General features: G+C 35.1%; 1 protein-coding gene across 1 annotated transcript in view; it reads right to left on the bottom strand.

The window, feature by feature from the left end:
• Positions 1-1,868: 1,868 nt before the first annotated feature.
• Positions 1,869-14,921, bottom strand: part of LOC117001890 (sodium channel protein type 5 subunit alpha-like) — a 30,406-nt gene continuing 17,353 nt past the window's right edge. Inside the window, exons 16-25 of the mRNA XM_033070580.1 lie at positions 13,324-13,438; positions 12,537-12,691; positions 10,728-10,901; positions 9,173-9,310; positions 8,786-9,040; positions 7,912-7,965; positions 7,530-7,671; positions 5,479-5,579; positions 4,437-4,701; positions 1,869-3,115 (exon numbers count right to left, since the gene is read on the bottom strand). Coding sequence (XP_032926471.1) covers positions 1,962-3,115; positions 4,437-4,701; positions 5,479-5,579; positions 7,530-7,671; positions 7,912-7,965; positions 8,786-9,040; positions 9,173-9,310; positions 10,728-10,901; positions 12,537-12,691; positions 13,324-13,438 — 2,553 coding nt within the window. The 3' untranslated portion in view covers positions 1,869-1,961. The remainder of the gene's footprint in view (positions 3,116-4,436; positions 4,702-5,478; positions 5,580-7,529; positions 7,672-7,911; positions 7,966-8,785; positions 9,041-9,172; positions 9,311-10,727; positions 10,902-12,536; positions 12,692-13,323; positions 13,439-14,921) is intronic.

Below are 14,921 nucleotides of genomic sequence, written 5' to 3'. Positions count from 1 at the left end.
TGAACACCTCCATGCTCACTAAACTGTTGGAACCCTGAGGTCTGGGAGTTTTGAACTTTCTGTGCTTTCTGACACTGACCCCCAGGAGAAGACAGCTTTTGACTTAAGGCTTCGAGAAGCTTCCAAAATTGAGTGATGGAGTTGGAATCACTGGTGTGTAGTTGGAGTAGAAGTGTGTCATTTCACATGGTGAAAGGTTTGGAATTTGGGTTTTAGAATACAGTAATAGGTATGGGACAAGATAAGCACTCTAAGGTGTCTCTTTCTTCCTTCTTGTTCCTCCTTCTTCATCATTTCAGGTAGTAGTTGGATAAAAAGTCCTGCAGTGCTGGTCACAGGTGTTTGGTCATTGGGTAAAAAGTATAAATAATTTAGATGGTAGCTCTTAATTAGATACTTAGGATTTAAAAGACCTTGTTACTAAGATTCACCTCCATTTTCTCACTTTTGGCTTGACAACTAGAAGTGTTGAAAAACTCTCTGTACTTTAAATAAGATTTAATGAACAACCAGGTCCGAATGCTCTCTCATTCTATCCTGACTCAGAATAAAGGGGGAGGAAAAAGCTAGCCACTTTCAATATTAAATCACAGCACCAAGTGGCACATGCACTCATTTTTGGAACACTTCCAGGGACAGGAACTCCACCACTTCCCTGGGGAGGCTGCTCCAATGTTTGACCATAACAAATCTAGTTCAAACTATACTGCATCTGAGCTCTTTAACTCTTCACTTGCCTGTGCCTTTATTTGTCCTGAAAATAGCTTAGTTTTGACTAAACCTGTCTTATTTTGATAATCTTTAACAAGGTAAATGACAGTAAAAATTACCTTATTGTTCTTGATATTCTTGGCCTGAAAATGCTAGATCTTGTCTGTGAATAGCAAATTATTTTCAGTTTATTTGTGCTAATAGGTAGCTACTTTGGGAGAATTATATCACTGTTGTTCTGCCCCTCAATAATAGATTGGCTGGTAATAAATGAAATTGAGGACACTTCTTAGAAAATAGACAAAAACACGTTAAGCATCTGAAGTCTTTATTGAAGAATCTAAACCAGTCATATTCCAAACTGAAAAAAAAAATCAGTAAAATATTATTACACATTGTTCATACTTTTTTTTCAGAATCAATGAAATAAATGCTTCCTCTAACTTTAATAAATGTTATCTCACAAGGTAAACCATGAACTCCTCTTCACATTATGAAGTAGTGCTTTCTAGGGATAAAGTATAGTGATGGAATTTTATGTACAATTATTCTTTTATGGGAACAATATTTCTTGCACAACATTCCTTGATTTTGATTATGGTTATGACAATTTTTCATATACTGAATGATACAAAGAACAAATTATGTACAACTTCTAGGCACAGAGAACTGAGGATGATCTGTTAAAACCCTTTAGGTGTTTGAGTAAAGACACCTCAAAAATTCTTAGGTACTATCATATCCATTCAAAGACATTAGGAGGAGGATGATCCCAAAACCATCAAAATTAGAGGCTGATTGTACTCAAGTGTCTTGAGTGAGCTCTTTTACAGAAGTGCAGTAATTACTTAATTTTGTAACAATAAAGCCTGTTTGGAAAACTTGGTCCTCCCTAAAGACATATACCTTATTCTATATCCTTGTGTGTTTATAAATCAGTGCATATAACTGATCTTTTACAGACTTCTTCCATTAACATATGAACAAATATCAAAATGACAGCTGAAAAAATTAACTCACTAACTCCAGTAGTTAAGGAAAACAAATTCCATGGTTTGATTTTCCTGTAATATTTACAATATAGTTGTTCAAATCTTAATCACTTTAAGGAATATTTGCAAATCTGAACAATTACAATACTTGAAGGCTGCCATTATTATTCTAAATTCAGAATATTTGTGGGATCAAAATATGGTCTCCATCTGAAAATGTGACTGGTTTAATTGGAAATGCTGCAGCCAGGGGCAACCTCATGTGTCAAGCTTATCACTGTCTGTCTGAGCAAAGCCATAGTAAAATAAAGGGAGGGATATGGAAGAAACAGGACGTAATTTATGTGCCTTCCTACCGTGATTTTCATTAAGCAGTGATTCAAGAAGACTTGCCTTGTCCTGCATTTCTCGTTCAAAGACAGCACTGTTGTGTTTACAGTGGTATAAGGATACATTTTCAAGAGAACGTTGTCTCAAATACCTCCTGAAGGCCCTTTGAATAACAAGAGCTGACACCTCCTCTCGTTTTCTTTTGAGGGTAGAAGATATTGGGCTGTAACAACTTTTAGATGGATTGCTGGCTACAATCTTTTCTTCCATGTTCAAATCAAAACTCTCCAAATCTCCAGACTCTCCAGACTCTCCCAAGACCCTTTTAGTGAAAGCCAGCAAGATATCCAAGTAGTGGATTTTATCTCCACTAAGTATAGGGATGTCCATGGATATGAGCTGGATCTTATTGGGCTTTGGGATGCGCAAGGGGAATTCCAGCGCATCTGCAAAGTCTGAAAGAGCGGAATAATCTATAAACTGCGTTGCCAGAGGGTCAAACTTTCCCCATGTCTCATAAAACATATCAAAGTCATCCTCACAAAGAGGATCTGTGCTTTCCTCAGTGGCAACACTGAAGTTCTCTAAAATGACAGCTATGTACATATTTATAACAATGAGAAACGATATAACAACATAGCTTACAAAATAGAAAATACCAAAGCCCTTATGTATGCAGTTATTTTCCTCTGTCCCTGTTACATTTAATTGGGGAGCACATCTACCAGGTCCTTTCAGCACAGGGGCCAGAAGAGTATCCCAGCCAGCTGATGTGGTAATTTGGAAGAGGCAGAGAATGCTACCACAAAACGTTTGGAAATTGAAAATGTTATCAATCCCACCGTCCAAGCGGAGACAGGCAAAGTTTGCCATGCCCACGATGGCATAAATGAACATAATCAGGAAAAGCAAAAGGCCAATGTTGACCAGTGCAGGAAGAGACATCAGCAGTGCAAAAAGAAGAGTATGAATTCTTTTGGCCCTGTGAACCAGTCTCAGGATTCGGCCAATTCGCACCAAACGAAGAGTTCTCAAAACCGTAGGGGAGAAGAAAGATTGAAATACTTCAGAAAGTCCCAGACCTTTGAAAGGAAAAAGAAAACAAAATGTTGTCAGGTCAAGCTAGGCAAATTAATGTCTGTTTTGTTATATTCTGTGCTTACTCAGAAACACAAGTGATCATCTTACACTGCTCTCAATATAAACACCATCAATTCTGAAACTGCTCAGATAAAAGCTCAGGTAAAGAAAGAAAAATTGTAATATCTTTCAATATTAAAGAGGCATCAAGAGTTCTGCATGGTTTGGAATCTTTGCTCTTCCAAGTTGCTCTAATTTGGGGAGTGAAATTATGCACTCATTGCTCAAGTACCTTTTAAATCCATTCAGGTCCTGTGCTGGAAGCTCTGGGGCTGTCTCTGAGCCACTGCCTGAATGCTTCTTCTTCAGCCTAAGCCTAAATGTGAGACTTTGACTAATGCTTGGCACTCAAATGAGATCAGAGAAGAGCAGGGAGAAAATAAAGGAAAATTATCTCTCAGTGTTTACCCCCCATAACTCCTCATTCTATGACCCTACCATCAGATTGATGACACAGTAGCAATATAAATGATTACAAACACAAGAGTTAAGAAGTCATAATTTTTCTGGGTTGTACAGGATGGTAAAAGGCTACCATGCTAAGGCAAGAAGCAGAGAACTCAGAGCAGTTTTTCTTTCCCATCCTTCATTAAATGTTATCACCTGTGCCTGAATGGGAAGAACAGACAAAATAAACTACATGAGAACCTAGAGCTGTATATGACCCTTTGCAGAGTAAATGATCAGCATCTAGTCCTATTTAAAGAGAAAAAAAAAAATAAAAAGACAGTTTTAATTTTTTTTTTTCAGTCACAAATAGCAATCCACACTTAGAATGGTGTTGAGCAACTAAATTTTCCCGAGCTTTCCCAATCTGCAATTGGGCTCTGCTTTCTTTAGAGGAAGTGCTGGAAAATTAAATTAATCCCCATTTTTGATGCAAATGTGTTTTTAACCTGAAATTTCTTTTACTGTGAAAACAATAGTCAATGTGGTATGCACATTGAAAGCATAAAATATTAGGCAACAGTTTAAGTACAATAACTTTAAAAAGATGCCACTGAATTAAATTAATACTCTGTTAATTCCCCAATAAAAATCATACTTAAACATTTTGAAAACTCCATTCACCTTTCAGTACTCTGCAAAAATATAAGGGAAAACAAAAATGCATTCTTATAGAAGGAATCACTTAGCAGATTGTTTGAAAAAGTACAATAGGTCTGGAATTTGTTTATCAGACATATGTAGGTGGTTACTTCAAACAGGAATTTGGCTTTATATTGGTAAGACACATTACCTGACCTAATGATTGATACTTACTCACTATTGAAAGGACCACAACACTGAAATCAAACATGTTCCAGCAGCTTCCAAAGTAGTAGTGCCTTAAGGCCAGTATTTTCATGACACACTCTAGAGTGAATACAGCCACAAAAAAATAGTTGATTTTATTAAGAACATCCTTGGTGGCTTTCTGGTTGTTTTCTGCCACCATAACCATCATATTTAGACAGATGAAAATCACAATGGTGATTTCAAAAGCTTTGTGAGATACGATGTCAAACAGCCATCCTAAGAATGCATTCTGTGGGGAGAATGAGAACTACTTAATGACACTTCTGAGACCCAGCCTGCATTCAAATATTCATCAGTAATTTGTGTTTAGAAAAGGAATTTAACATAACATAAATTAACAAGCCACTAGAAGCATTTTAGGTGATTTCTTTAGACCCACAAAGAAAACTCACCATACTTTCAGAATTTTCAGGCATTGTGCAAGCACATTGGCTTAGAAAAAAATTTATAGCAGGAAAACATTCAGAGTACATTGTGATTGCTCTTTTAATAGAAATACTTATTGAAGCAGATATTTTAGGACAAGCAATTCTAATTTAAATGTCATAAGCAGGAAAAACTCTGAGTAGTTACTGTGCAAAGTCAGGCCTGGAATTAAATTTCAGAAAATGTAAGAAATAAAGCATAAGATTATTTAAAAGCAAATAACAGCCACAGGGCATGTACTGCTCTCTATTCATTTTCACCTGCAATAATCCAATCTAGTTCCAGAAGCAACATCATACAACTTAAATAACCAAGATCATGTTATGAATATTAAATACTTAACATGAACTGGCTTTAAAAGTTTGTACATTTGAGTAGGTGATAAATAGGCTGTAAATTTCCTTGGTTAATACCCTCAAAGATGACTGTGTTGGATGGAATTTTTAAACAAAAGAGAGGAAAATCTAAATACTGTATTGACTGAGGAAGATGTAATGCAAAGTTTATTTCCCAATGCCTGGCACTAAATCTTTATATCATGTTTATATCCTGTGTCATGTTCTTCTTAAGGTGATCTCACCGATGGTCTTGGGATGGGTTTTTGGGGTTTCTTGGATCCAAGTTTTTTTAGGGCATTATAGTACTTTTTCTGTTCTTCAGTCAAAAATAGATCTTTTCCACCTAAGTAAAGAGGAAGAATATTGTTGTTCAGATGAAGTCAAATAAATGTCAACAAATCTATGTTAAAGACAGTAAGTTACACTTGTCATGAGTGGGACCTAAGAGAGCACAGAGACCAAATGTGTCTTCACCATTTCTCCTTTTCCCTTTGATCTCTGAGCTGATCTGAGCTGATCATGAAAGTCAAGTCCAGGCAGTGATCCCAAGTCAGTTCCTTCATGTGTGAGAGCTTTTCTGAAGTTTTGCAAATCTATTTCCTATTTTCAAAATTATGTGAGATGCATCAAGAAGTAGCATATTTTGTATTTTTGGAAAAGGTAGAAGTAGAAGTACATACTGGACTAGCAAGCAAAGAGAGGATGATGAATAAGCATTTTGAGACCAGGTTCTAGGGGGGATTCCTGGCAATGAATTTCTTATCACCATCCACACCACCTGTATTACTTGGAACCCAGTAATCAGAAATCATTTATCATAAAAGCATTGAGTGATCAGCATTTTGTACAACAAACACAAAACAATGTTCAGTGGGGCATCTGCAGCTGGAATCACCCCAGCCAAACCTCTGAAAATTCAGCTTAAATTCACTACATGGAATCTCAGTGAAAAGCAGAAAGAAGCATAAAATAAATGAAAGAGAAAAATGAAAAATATAAAAATGTCAGTTACAGCATGTGCTAAGAAAAGAAAAAAGGTGTTACATCCACATAAACTTCTAGCAAAAGTTGAAGATTATAAACTACTTAACCTTCCTATCAATTGTGATTATTGTAACTGGGACTTTGTTATAAAAAGAAATTCTTACAGTGGACTGCTGTTGCTCAATCCCTACACACTCTTTCTCTGTCCAAATTCAGAGAACAGAAGAATTTCTTGTGGGTTTTATTTCTATCTTCCTCTACCAAAGGCAGCAATGTTTTCATGCTTGGTGTATAAGTCAGCCTATGGAAGTAATAAATTATTCCAGTAGAGTTTCTGTCTTCCAAATGGGAACCTTGAAATTGTAAACCTCCTGTTGGGGTCTGCTTTTCTGGAATTTTTTCAATTACCAAGATGCTTATTTCTAGTAAGACTTCCAAGTGGATTAATGGACACATTTTCCCTCAATATTCTGGATCCTTTAAGCCCTTAAATGAGTCAGAACAGAACTCAGTTCATAAATAAGCTTGGCACAAGGAAGGTGAAGTATTCCAGGGAGGGATGATTCTGGCTTTTCTTTGCTGCATTTTCCATTCTAAGATTTTGCCTTCCATTTCTTAATGAATTACAAGAACAGGGAATATAAGAACTACGAGGGGGAAAGTGGAAGCAGTCATTGCTTCATGAGCTTTAAGCATCCTTTAAATTTCTACACAGCCTCTTCCTGGTGGCATGGCTTGGATCTCAGTGCAGAATTTTTTTTAAAACCTCACTAAATTAATCTGTAGGTTTATTTTGTAGATGAAAGGCTTTTTAAAGTGCAGCTGGTTTTAAAAGAAGTTCTGCTTGACAAGACCTTTTCAAGGTTCTTTACTAGGAAATCAGAGGTTACTCCTTCCATGACTGTTTCTTCCATGACTGATTACCCTGCTCACATTTGTGAGGTGTTTACTCTCAGCAAAAAGGGTTGTTCTGTTCCCTACAGCAGATCTTCAAAGCAGAGGAAAAGAATTCCCTCCTCCTGTAGCTAAGTCTAGGTAACTTTTTTGACTTCTAATTTCTAAAGCTACTTACTCCTTCCTCCTTTCCTCTACTTAGAACAAATTCAGGACTTAGCAGGAAAATAGAATTCACAGGTAAAAGCCTTGAGGAAGAGGGGATTCCTGTTTTCAAATCTTGGTTTGAAATGTTATTATTTTAAATTTATCTAGTCAAATACTTATTTCAAAATGTTAGACCTCTAGATGTCAAACCAGCCTTCACTTAATCAAATTGGGATTACAGGAGACCATGGGTTAGCTCGTGCAGTACTTATCTTTTTCCTTTGCTGGTTAAAATTGCTGATAACCACTCCAATGAAAAGGTTCAACATGAAGAAAGATCCAAAAATAATGAAAACCACAAAGAACGCATACATGCGTAAGCGTGCTTCAAACTTTGGCTGTTGACCAATCTGTTAAAAAAAAAAATCAAAACCAGAAAAATAACATGAGAAAAATGAGATAATCTCCTCTTTATCATTTCCAATTTATTCTAGCAGATCTTTTTATTGTCATGAGGGATAAATTATTGCTACACATTTAAACCTTTATGTAAATGTACAAGTAGAATAACTGTCCTTATTGTTACTGCTTGTAAAGATAATGAAAAACAAAGCCAAATCCTGCTCTAAAATTTCATTTCAATGACATACCTCACGTGAATCCACTGCTGCATACATAATATCCATCCAACCTTTAAAAGTAGCCTGAAAGAAAACACATTGTTTATTATAAGTAAGAAAAATAAAAGCTATTGTTAATATAAATGTGTTAATATTTGTGGAAAAAATGAGAAGTGTGCTATAAAATATATGCATCAATTCTAAGATTCTAAAAAAGTCGTTATTCATGTCAAATGTGCTTTAATGCTAACTCTTGTAAAATTGAAATTTTTGTAAAAACAAAACAAAAGAACACTGAAAGTTTTAACTTAACTAGCAAATATAGCTTAAAAGGATAAAACCTATTTCTAACAAAACAGCAGTCAGTTCCATCCTGTAATTTTGGATGGTCCACAGCAAAAAAACTTCATCTAGAAAAAATTCAGGGATAACAGAGACTTTTTAAAAATGCCTTTCTCTCCTTTGTTGTGGTATTAGGGAGCTCAGTGAATTAGCAACCCAACATTTCAGAACTTTTACAACAAAAGAAGACACAGAATTCTAAATAAATTGGGCCATGAGTTTTCTTTCTTATCTACTCTGAACCAGAGAAAACAAGAATAACTTTGCAGTAACAGGCAGACTATTTCAGGCTTAGTTTGTTAATCAAATTTTTTTTTTAATTTAAATTTAAAACAAAATTGAAAAGCTGTGAAACAGACTTCTTGATTTTAACAAAAGGCTGCATATGCCCAAGTGTTCTTTAGGAGAAGCTGAGCAGCCCATAGATAAGGAAAATATCCATGGAAGCCAAAAAATCCCCAGATTCAGTGAGATAAACAGAAGCACAGTGGTGTGCCTTGGTTGGGCTGCTCAACCCATTCCTTGAAGCAAAGAAAAATGAGAATGTTTCTGTAGAACTTACCACTTGGAGAAGAGCCAAGTATCCCATGCCAACATTGTCAAAATTCACAACACTGTTTGTCCACGTGCCATTGTGGGAAATGCAATCATGTTTGTCATTAATGAGATTAAGACTTCCTTTTTTGAGTGTGCATTTCCAAAATCTATTTCCAAGCCATTTTACTCCTAGAACGTTAAAGAGGAGCCAAAAAACAACACAGACGAGCAGGACGTTGAAGATTGAGGGGATGGCTCCAAAGAGTGCATTCACAACAACCTGAATGAAATGAATGAAAAGAATTAAATATTTGCACTCAATAGATCACTTTTCCCAGAAATCCACTGATTTTTTTACCTTCTGTAGGTATTAAAAATTCCATATAAAAACCCAGAGCCTCAATATATTTACCTTTATCCCTTCAAATCTTGACAAAGCTCGTAGAGGCCTCAGTGCTCTTAAAGTCCTGAGAGATTTCAGGCTGGTCCCAGAGGAACAAGGTGATGAATCTTCAGAAGCAGAATTTAGTCCCCAGGAAACAAAGGACAGCTGTGTTCATTGAATTGGAACTGGGATCATTAAATGGCATACAAAGTTTTATTTTCTTTGTATTAGTACACAATCCTAAGATGAAAGTTACGGTACATTTCACCACAAAGTCAAATTAAGAAAATACACAATATATTTTTACTTAATTTGTTTCTAACATATAAAAAAAATTAATTCTAATTTCATTTATTTTTAAATATTTCATATTATTTTGTTTAATACTAATATTACAATGAAATTGGTAACTATGTTACTTCCATACACTACCAGACCAAAAAGGTTTGTTCAAATAAAATACTCCCATTTTCTACACAGTTATTGTCAAAAGTGTATACAGGAATTTGTTATCATAACTGAGGATGGGGAAAAAAAATTTAAAAGATATCTGGTTCATTTTAGATATTTCTAAGAGAGAAATGAATACATTCAAAATCATTTCAATAATTATGTTTTTCCCTTGTTCATGATTTGTCCCTTCCAATTTGAATTTGTTGCCTCATTGTTCAGCCATTGGATATTTCCATGCTTATCATTTGTTTTGAATTGCTATTCACATTAGAAAAATGTAACAGTTCAGGTATTCTTTACAAATAGTTATAATATTAGATCTTTCTGTTGAAATTTCTTAATACTTCACAGCTTTCACTGCTGACTATCCTGAGTCCATCAAAAGCTACTCTGAAATTACAACTCAGCAGCTCAGACACCCTTATTTTAAGATATTTAATTTCAGACCAGTCCCAGTGTAATGTAGACAAGAAAAATGTTTCATTTTTATAGAGCAAAATTTTAATATTTAGCATTTTGTACATTCAGAGCAGATACATTTGTGCTGAACACAACACTTATCTCACTCTTGGTGACTCCAGCATTTCTCTTTAGGGCTGTACAAGGCAAAAGACACTTCCCTGTCTTTAATTCCCTGGCAAATCATTTTTCCAACCATGCTTTTCAACTCTCTTTGACATTTAAATTTCTTCTCCTTCAAGGAAGGAACTCTTTCCTTTTTTCTGCTTCTAAATGTCAAAATCACAGATTTAGTTTGGGTTGGAAGGAGCCTTTAAGATCATCTAGTCCAGAACTGTCAGTAGCTTCACATTTTCCACTGTGTCAATCAATTTATTTTAATTTTATTTCTGATCACTAATTGAACTCTCTCTGTACTATTGAAAAGGTTTTTGGAGCCATCATGGTCCTCAGTGATGGTGATGCCTAATACAATTTTCTTCAGCAACTTCTTGATTTTTACTGACAATTTCCATTTAAAGTCCTAAATTCTCTTTTGGATTGAAGGTTTTTCAGCTTTTGGAAACTGTCTTTAACACTTGCATTAATTAATATTCAGAATTTACAGGTAGTTCTCTAGATAGAAAACATCAAAAATTAAAATGTATGACAAGCTGAGTGTAATACTTACACACACAATGATGAAGTCAAGCAAACACCAAGAATTTGTGAAATAACTGTGCAAACCAAAAGCTATCCATTTCAGAAGCATCTCAATAAAAAAGGTGTAGGTAAATATCTTATCAGCATAATCCAGGATAATTTTCACTTTTTGCCTCTTCTGCAGGTGAATATCTTCAAATGCCTGGAATTTCAGAATTCAGTTTTAAAACAGGTCAATAGTTTTATGGAACATTATTTTTGAATTGCACAAGAATACACAGTTCGGCTTATTATAACCATTTCATATTAAATTATGGACAACCACTACTTATTTTTATACTTAAAAGTAATAAAATAAATTTTAAAATTAATACAATCTTATTTTCACATCTGCTACTTTCAGGTTTTTATGTTCAACCCTTCAAAAAATGTCTGAGGAGGGTCAATTTGGGCTAAACAAATTTTGGCTTCCCAACGTAGTTGATAATTTTGAAGGCGTCAGTCTAAAATTCTTCACAAAAAAGCCTGAATTGAACACATTAGCCAAGTCTGTCAGACTCTGACCTTCCAATGAGTCACCTTGAGTCATCCTGCAGAGTTGTAATACAGACATGGAAAAATGGGACAAATTCCTCATCTGGAACTGCTCACTCCTGAAGTTGCATGTTTTTTCACCTAAACCCTGACCTTGAGGCTTTAGGAAAATTGCTGTCATTCACATCAGTGTTTGCATGTTTAAAATAGTTGCTGCCTAGCTGTTTTAATTTTTTAATATTTCTGGTCTATTCCCAATTCCTTTAAACACCTTGCATTATTTCCTTGCTGAACCTTTGGCAATGTCTGTAATTTTCCCTTTATCCACTTCTGAGCATTCTTTCTGTGATCACCATCTCATTTAATTTCACAGCAAGCCATGGACATGTGTGATGGTCTGGTGCTCATTTGTACTCATTCAGAAAATTTAATATCAGCAAACTTTATAAACAAGTGAAAAATGGGCAAGTCCCTTTTTGTAAGAGGACAAATATATCTTAGAAACAGGAAAGTTCTCAACACTGTAAAACTTCTTTGATGACAAGAAATTGTTATTTTTTTGTTATTTTGCACCTGTGTACCAACTAACTTTTTGTTTAACAGGACATTAAAAATAACTCAGTCTCCTTCCTTCCTTCAGTGGAATCCCAGGGAGTTTCCCTGCAGGTTTTGTCAGGAGAATTTTAAAGCAGACCTGAATTCAGTGTACACAGGACTGATTTTAGTTGGAAATTCTGACATCTACCACATAGATCACCTTCAGACTATTTTGTTATGCTCCTTCTGCATTATATAATATTTTATATAACAAGTTACTTTCAGTAGACAGTGAATATACTTTCAAATAAAATAATTCTTCCCTTATTCTTCAGTGGAAATGAAGTCAGAGTAGCAATGAAACATTACCTCACCATTTTACAGCCACCTTCACTTTTAGCTTCTGATCATAATGTTTGGATGATTTTCAATCTACATTCTTACTGAGTAGTTAGTTTGATTTACAAATTTAGAAGTGCTATTATATTTTTCAAGCATTCCTAAGTAATTTTTTTAATTACTCTGTAATTAACACAAAAGTGTAAAGAATTTTGTTCAATGAAGAACTATGATTCCTTATATTTAAATCCATCTATTTAAATATCTTATCCAAGTGGAGGAAAGCATTATAACTTCTAAGGGTTACATTTATTGCACTCCTGTCTCTCCCTGGGGAAAGGAGTATCATAGCAGAAGAGATCAATTCAATTCTATTCCTTTAGTGACAACAATTAATTCAAAAGTGGAGAAATTAAATGATGTTTACCAGTGCTGCGCTGCTCAGTACAATCATAAAAACCATAAAATATTCAAACCCACTATGGTTAACGATTCTGTAGCAGGTTTTTCTAAAGTTCCACCAAGTTCTGCCTGGAAACTTGGTGATATCCACTACACAACATGGGAAACACCCAACACAACCTGAAAAGAGAGAGAACAGCATATTGGCTCAATGGAAAATGTTGAGATATGGATTTTAAAAGTAGAAAACATCTAAAAAAGGACTTTGACATATTTAAATGTACAAAACATCTTTGACATATTATAGGAAGAATGTGATCTTTTATCTATGAGGTGATGCTGCTGTTGAAATGATCTGAAGCTAAAGACAAAATAATCATTTTTAATAAACACATACATGGAATAACAGACATCTTTTTGTGTCCTGCAGAAAGGCTTGTGGGCACAGAAGAAGCCTTTTCTTCTATCTAAAAATGTATTTATTTTCTGCATTTTTTTCTCTTTTTTATTTTGAAATGAGGTATTACCTCACTAGCAGGTCAGTAAATTATTATTTTTACTGCTTATTTCACTTTATTGCAGAGACATTCCATGTGGACTCTGTTCACTGCCCTTCCTCAGTAAATGCAGCAGGATTGAACCATGAGAGGGTCTAAGGAGAATCTCAGGTGATCAAAGGCAGATCTCTACACTGGGGTGAGCAGACAAACAGTTCCTGCTAATTTGGGCATGCTCCAAGTGGATATTTTTGAACACTGGTTCATTTGGCATTAGTGCAATACCAAAAAAAAATAAAATAAAAAAAATCCTACATTCTACAAAGCAATCCTTAGGCGGCTGTGAGTTTTTAGTCTGGGAAATGATCTCCAGAAGAGCAACTGGATCCACAGTGCTGGCTTCAGAAAAGCTACGAACAGAAAGGTATTTCTGCAGAGAAGGAGTGAGAAAAGAATAAATTTGTTTTTCGTTAATACAGTTAATAGACCTAAAATAAATGCCAATTATCATCTCCTCTCCCTCCCCAAAAGAAATTTGCAGTGTATAAATTATCTTAATGTTGCTGAATTACCTAAATAAATTATAAATAATAGGACAGGAAAAGCCAATCCCTACTTTTTTGTTTCCATCACTTTATTTTAACAAGTTTCTTGGTTTCTTTTAGTCATCTACAATTGACTTGCAGGAAGGGAAATGTTTAGAAAATATTATCTTATGCTGCAGTTTCAGAGAAAACTCTGATTTCTTCAGGCCAATACATTTTTAGAGATACAAATCATGTCTCAAAAGGCTTAAAGAGGGGAAGGCCCAGCATATTCCACAAAATGATAAAACTTATAATTACCTCTTTTTGCTCTTTCTTTGGATGTTTTACTGTGAAAACATTTAGAGCTTCAGAAGCCCCAGAACTCCGACTGAAGCTGTGTGAATTCAGCCACTGTTCTCTGCGCCTTAATTTGTCTCCCTGCACGAAATGATGCAAATCAGTTGATTTTCCACTTATTTTTTTTCCTGACAGTCATTCTTGAAAGGCAAAGTTATTTAATAAAATGTAAAAAATCTACAAAGTTTAGACTCATATAATCCCAGAGTGATTTGGGTGTTTGGTTTGGAAGGGGCCTTAAAGATCAGGTAGTTTCAACCCTTCTGCCACTTTCACTAGTAAGTTTTTATAAATAATTAAATGTTCTTCCTAAAATGTTTATAAAAGAATGATGTTCCCAGTTATAGGCAGAAGATCTAAGTGATCAGAATCAGTCCTTTTCACACTACAAATTCCAGGTTCCACTGCAGCAGGGAATGAATTTTTGGTATCAAATGCTTATGGGTAAGATATCTGAAAGAGCCACAGGTGATTCCAAGGTGATCAGCAATTTTTGCTTCTTTGAAAGTTTGTCCAAAGATATTGCACTGATAATGCTTCCTAATATGACCAAAATCATACAAAAAGGATCCTGACAGTCCACCTAGATGCTAACCATGTGCTAATACACCCAAAAAGAAATCCCTCCAACACTAACAATTCTGTGATTCTGTGAAAAGAGCTCCTGTAGCTTCTGTGCCATATTTGACAATCCCACGTGGATGTGATAGACACCTGAAATATCTCCAGTATCCCTAAATCCCTCTGTACAGCTGTCATGGCATAAAAATGTCTCACTCACATGCAGAAAGACTTGAGCTTTATCCTGCCCAACACAACAAAATCAAAGAGATATAAAGGGGAGTGAAGGCCATGGAGGTTTACAGTTGATTTTAAAAAAAATACTAAGAATTTACTTTTTAAGGTGTAGCTTTTGTTTACATTCCCTTTGGATTCCATGCAACTGAGAAGCAACATATAATCAACACAAGAGGCCTGCCTTCCAAAAAATCCAGGTGTAAGGCAAAAGAGACAAAAAGAAACAATGTC

This window comes from Catharus ustulatus, chromosome 1 (assembly GCF_009819885.2).
Source record: "Catharus ustulatus isolate bCatUst1 chromosome 1, bCatUst1.pri.v2, whole genome shotgun sequence".
NCBI classification, from domain to species: Eukaryota; Metazoa; Chordata; class Aves; order Passeriformes; family Turdidae; genus Catharus; species Catharus ustulatus.
This window is presented reverse-complemented; position numbering and strand designations above follow the sequence as displayed.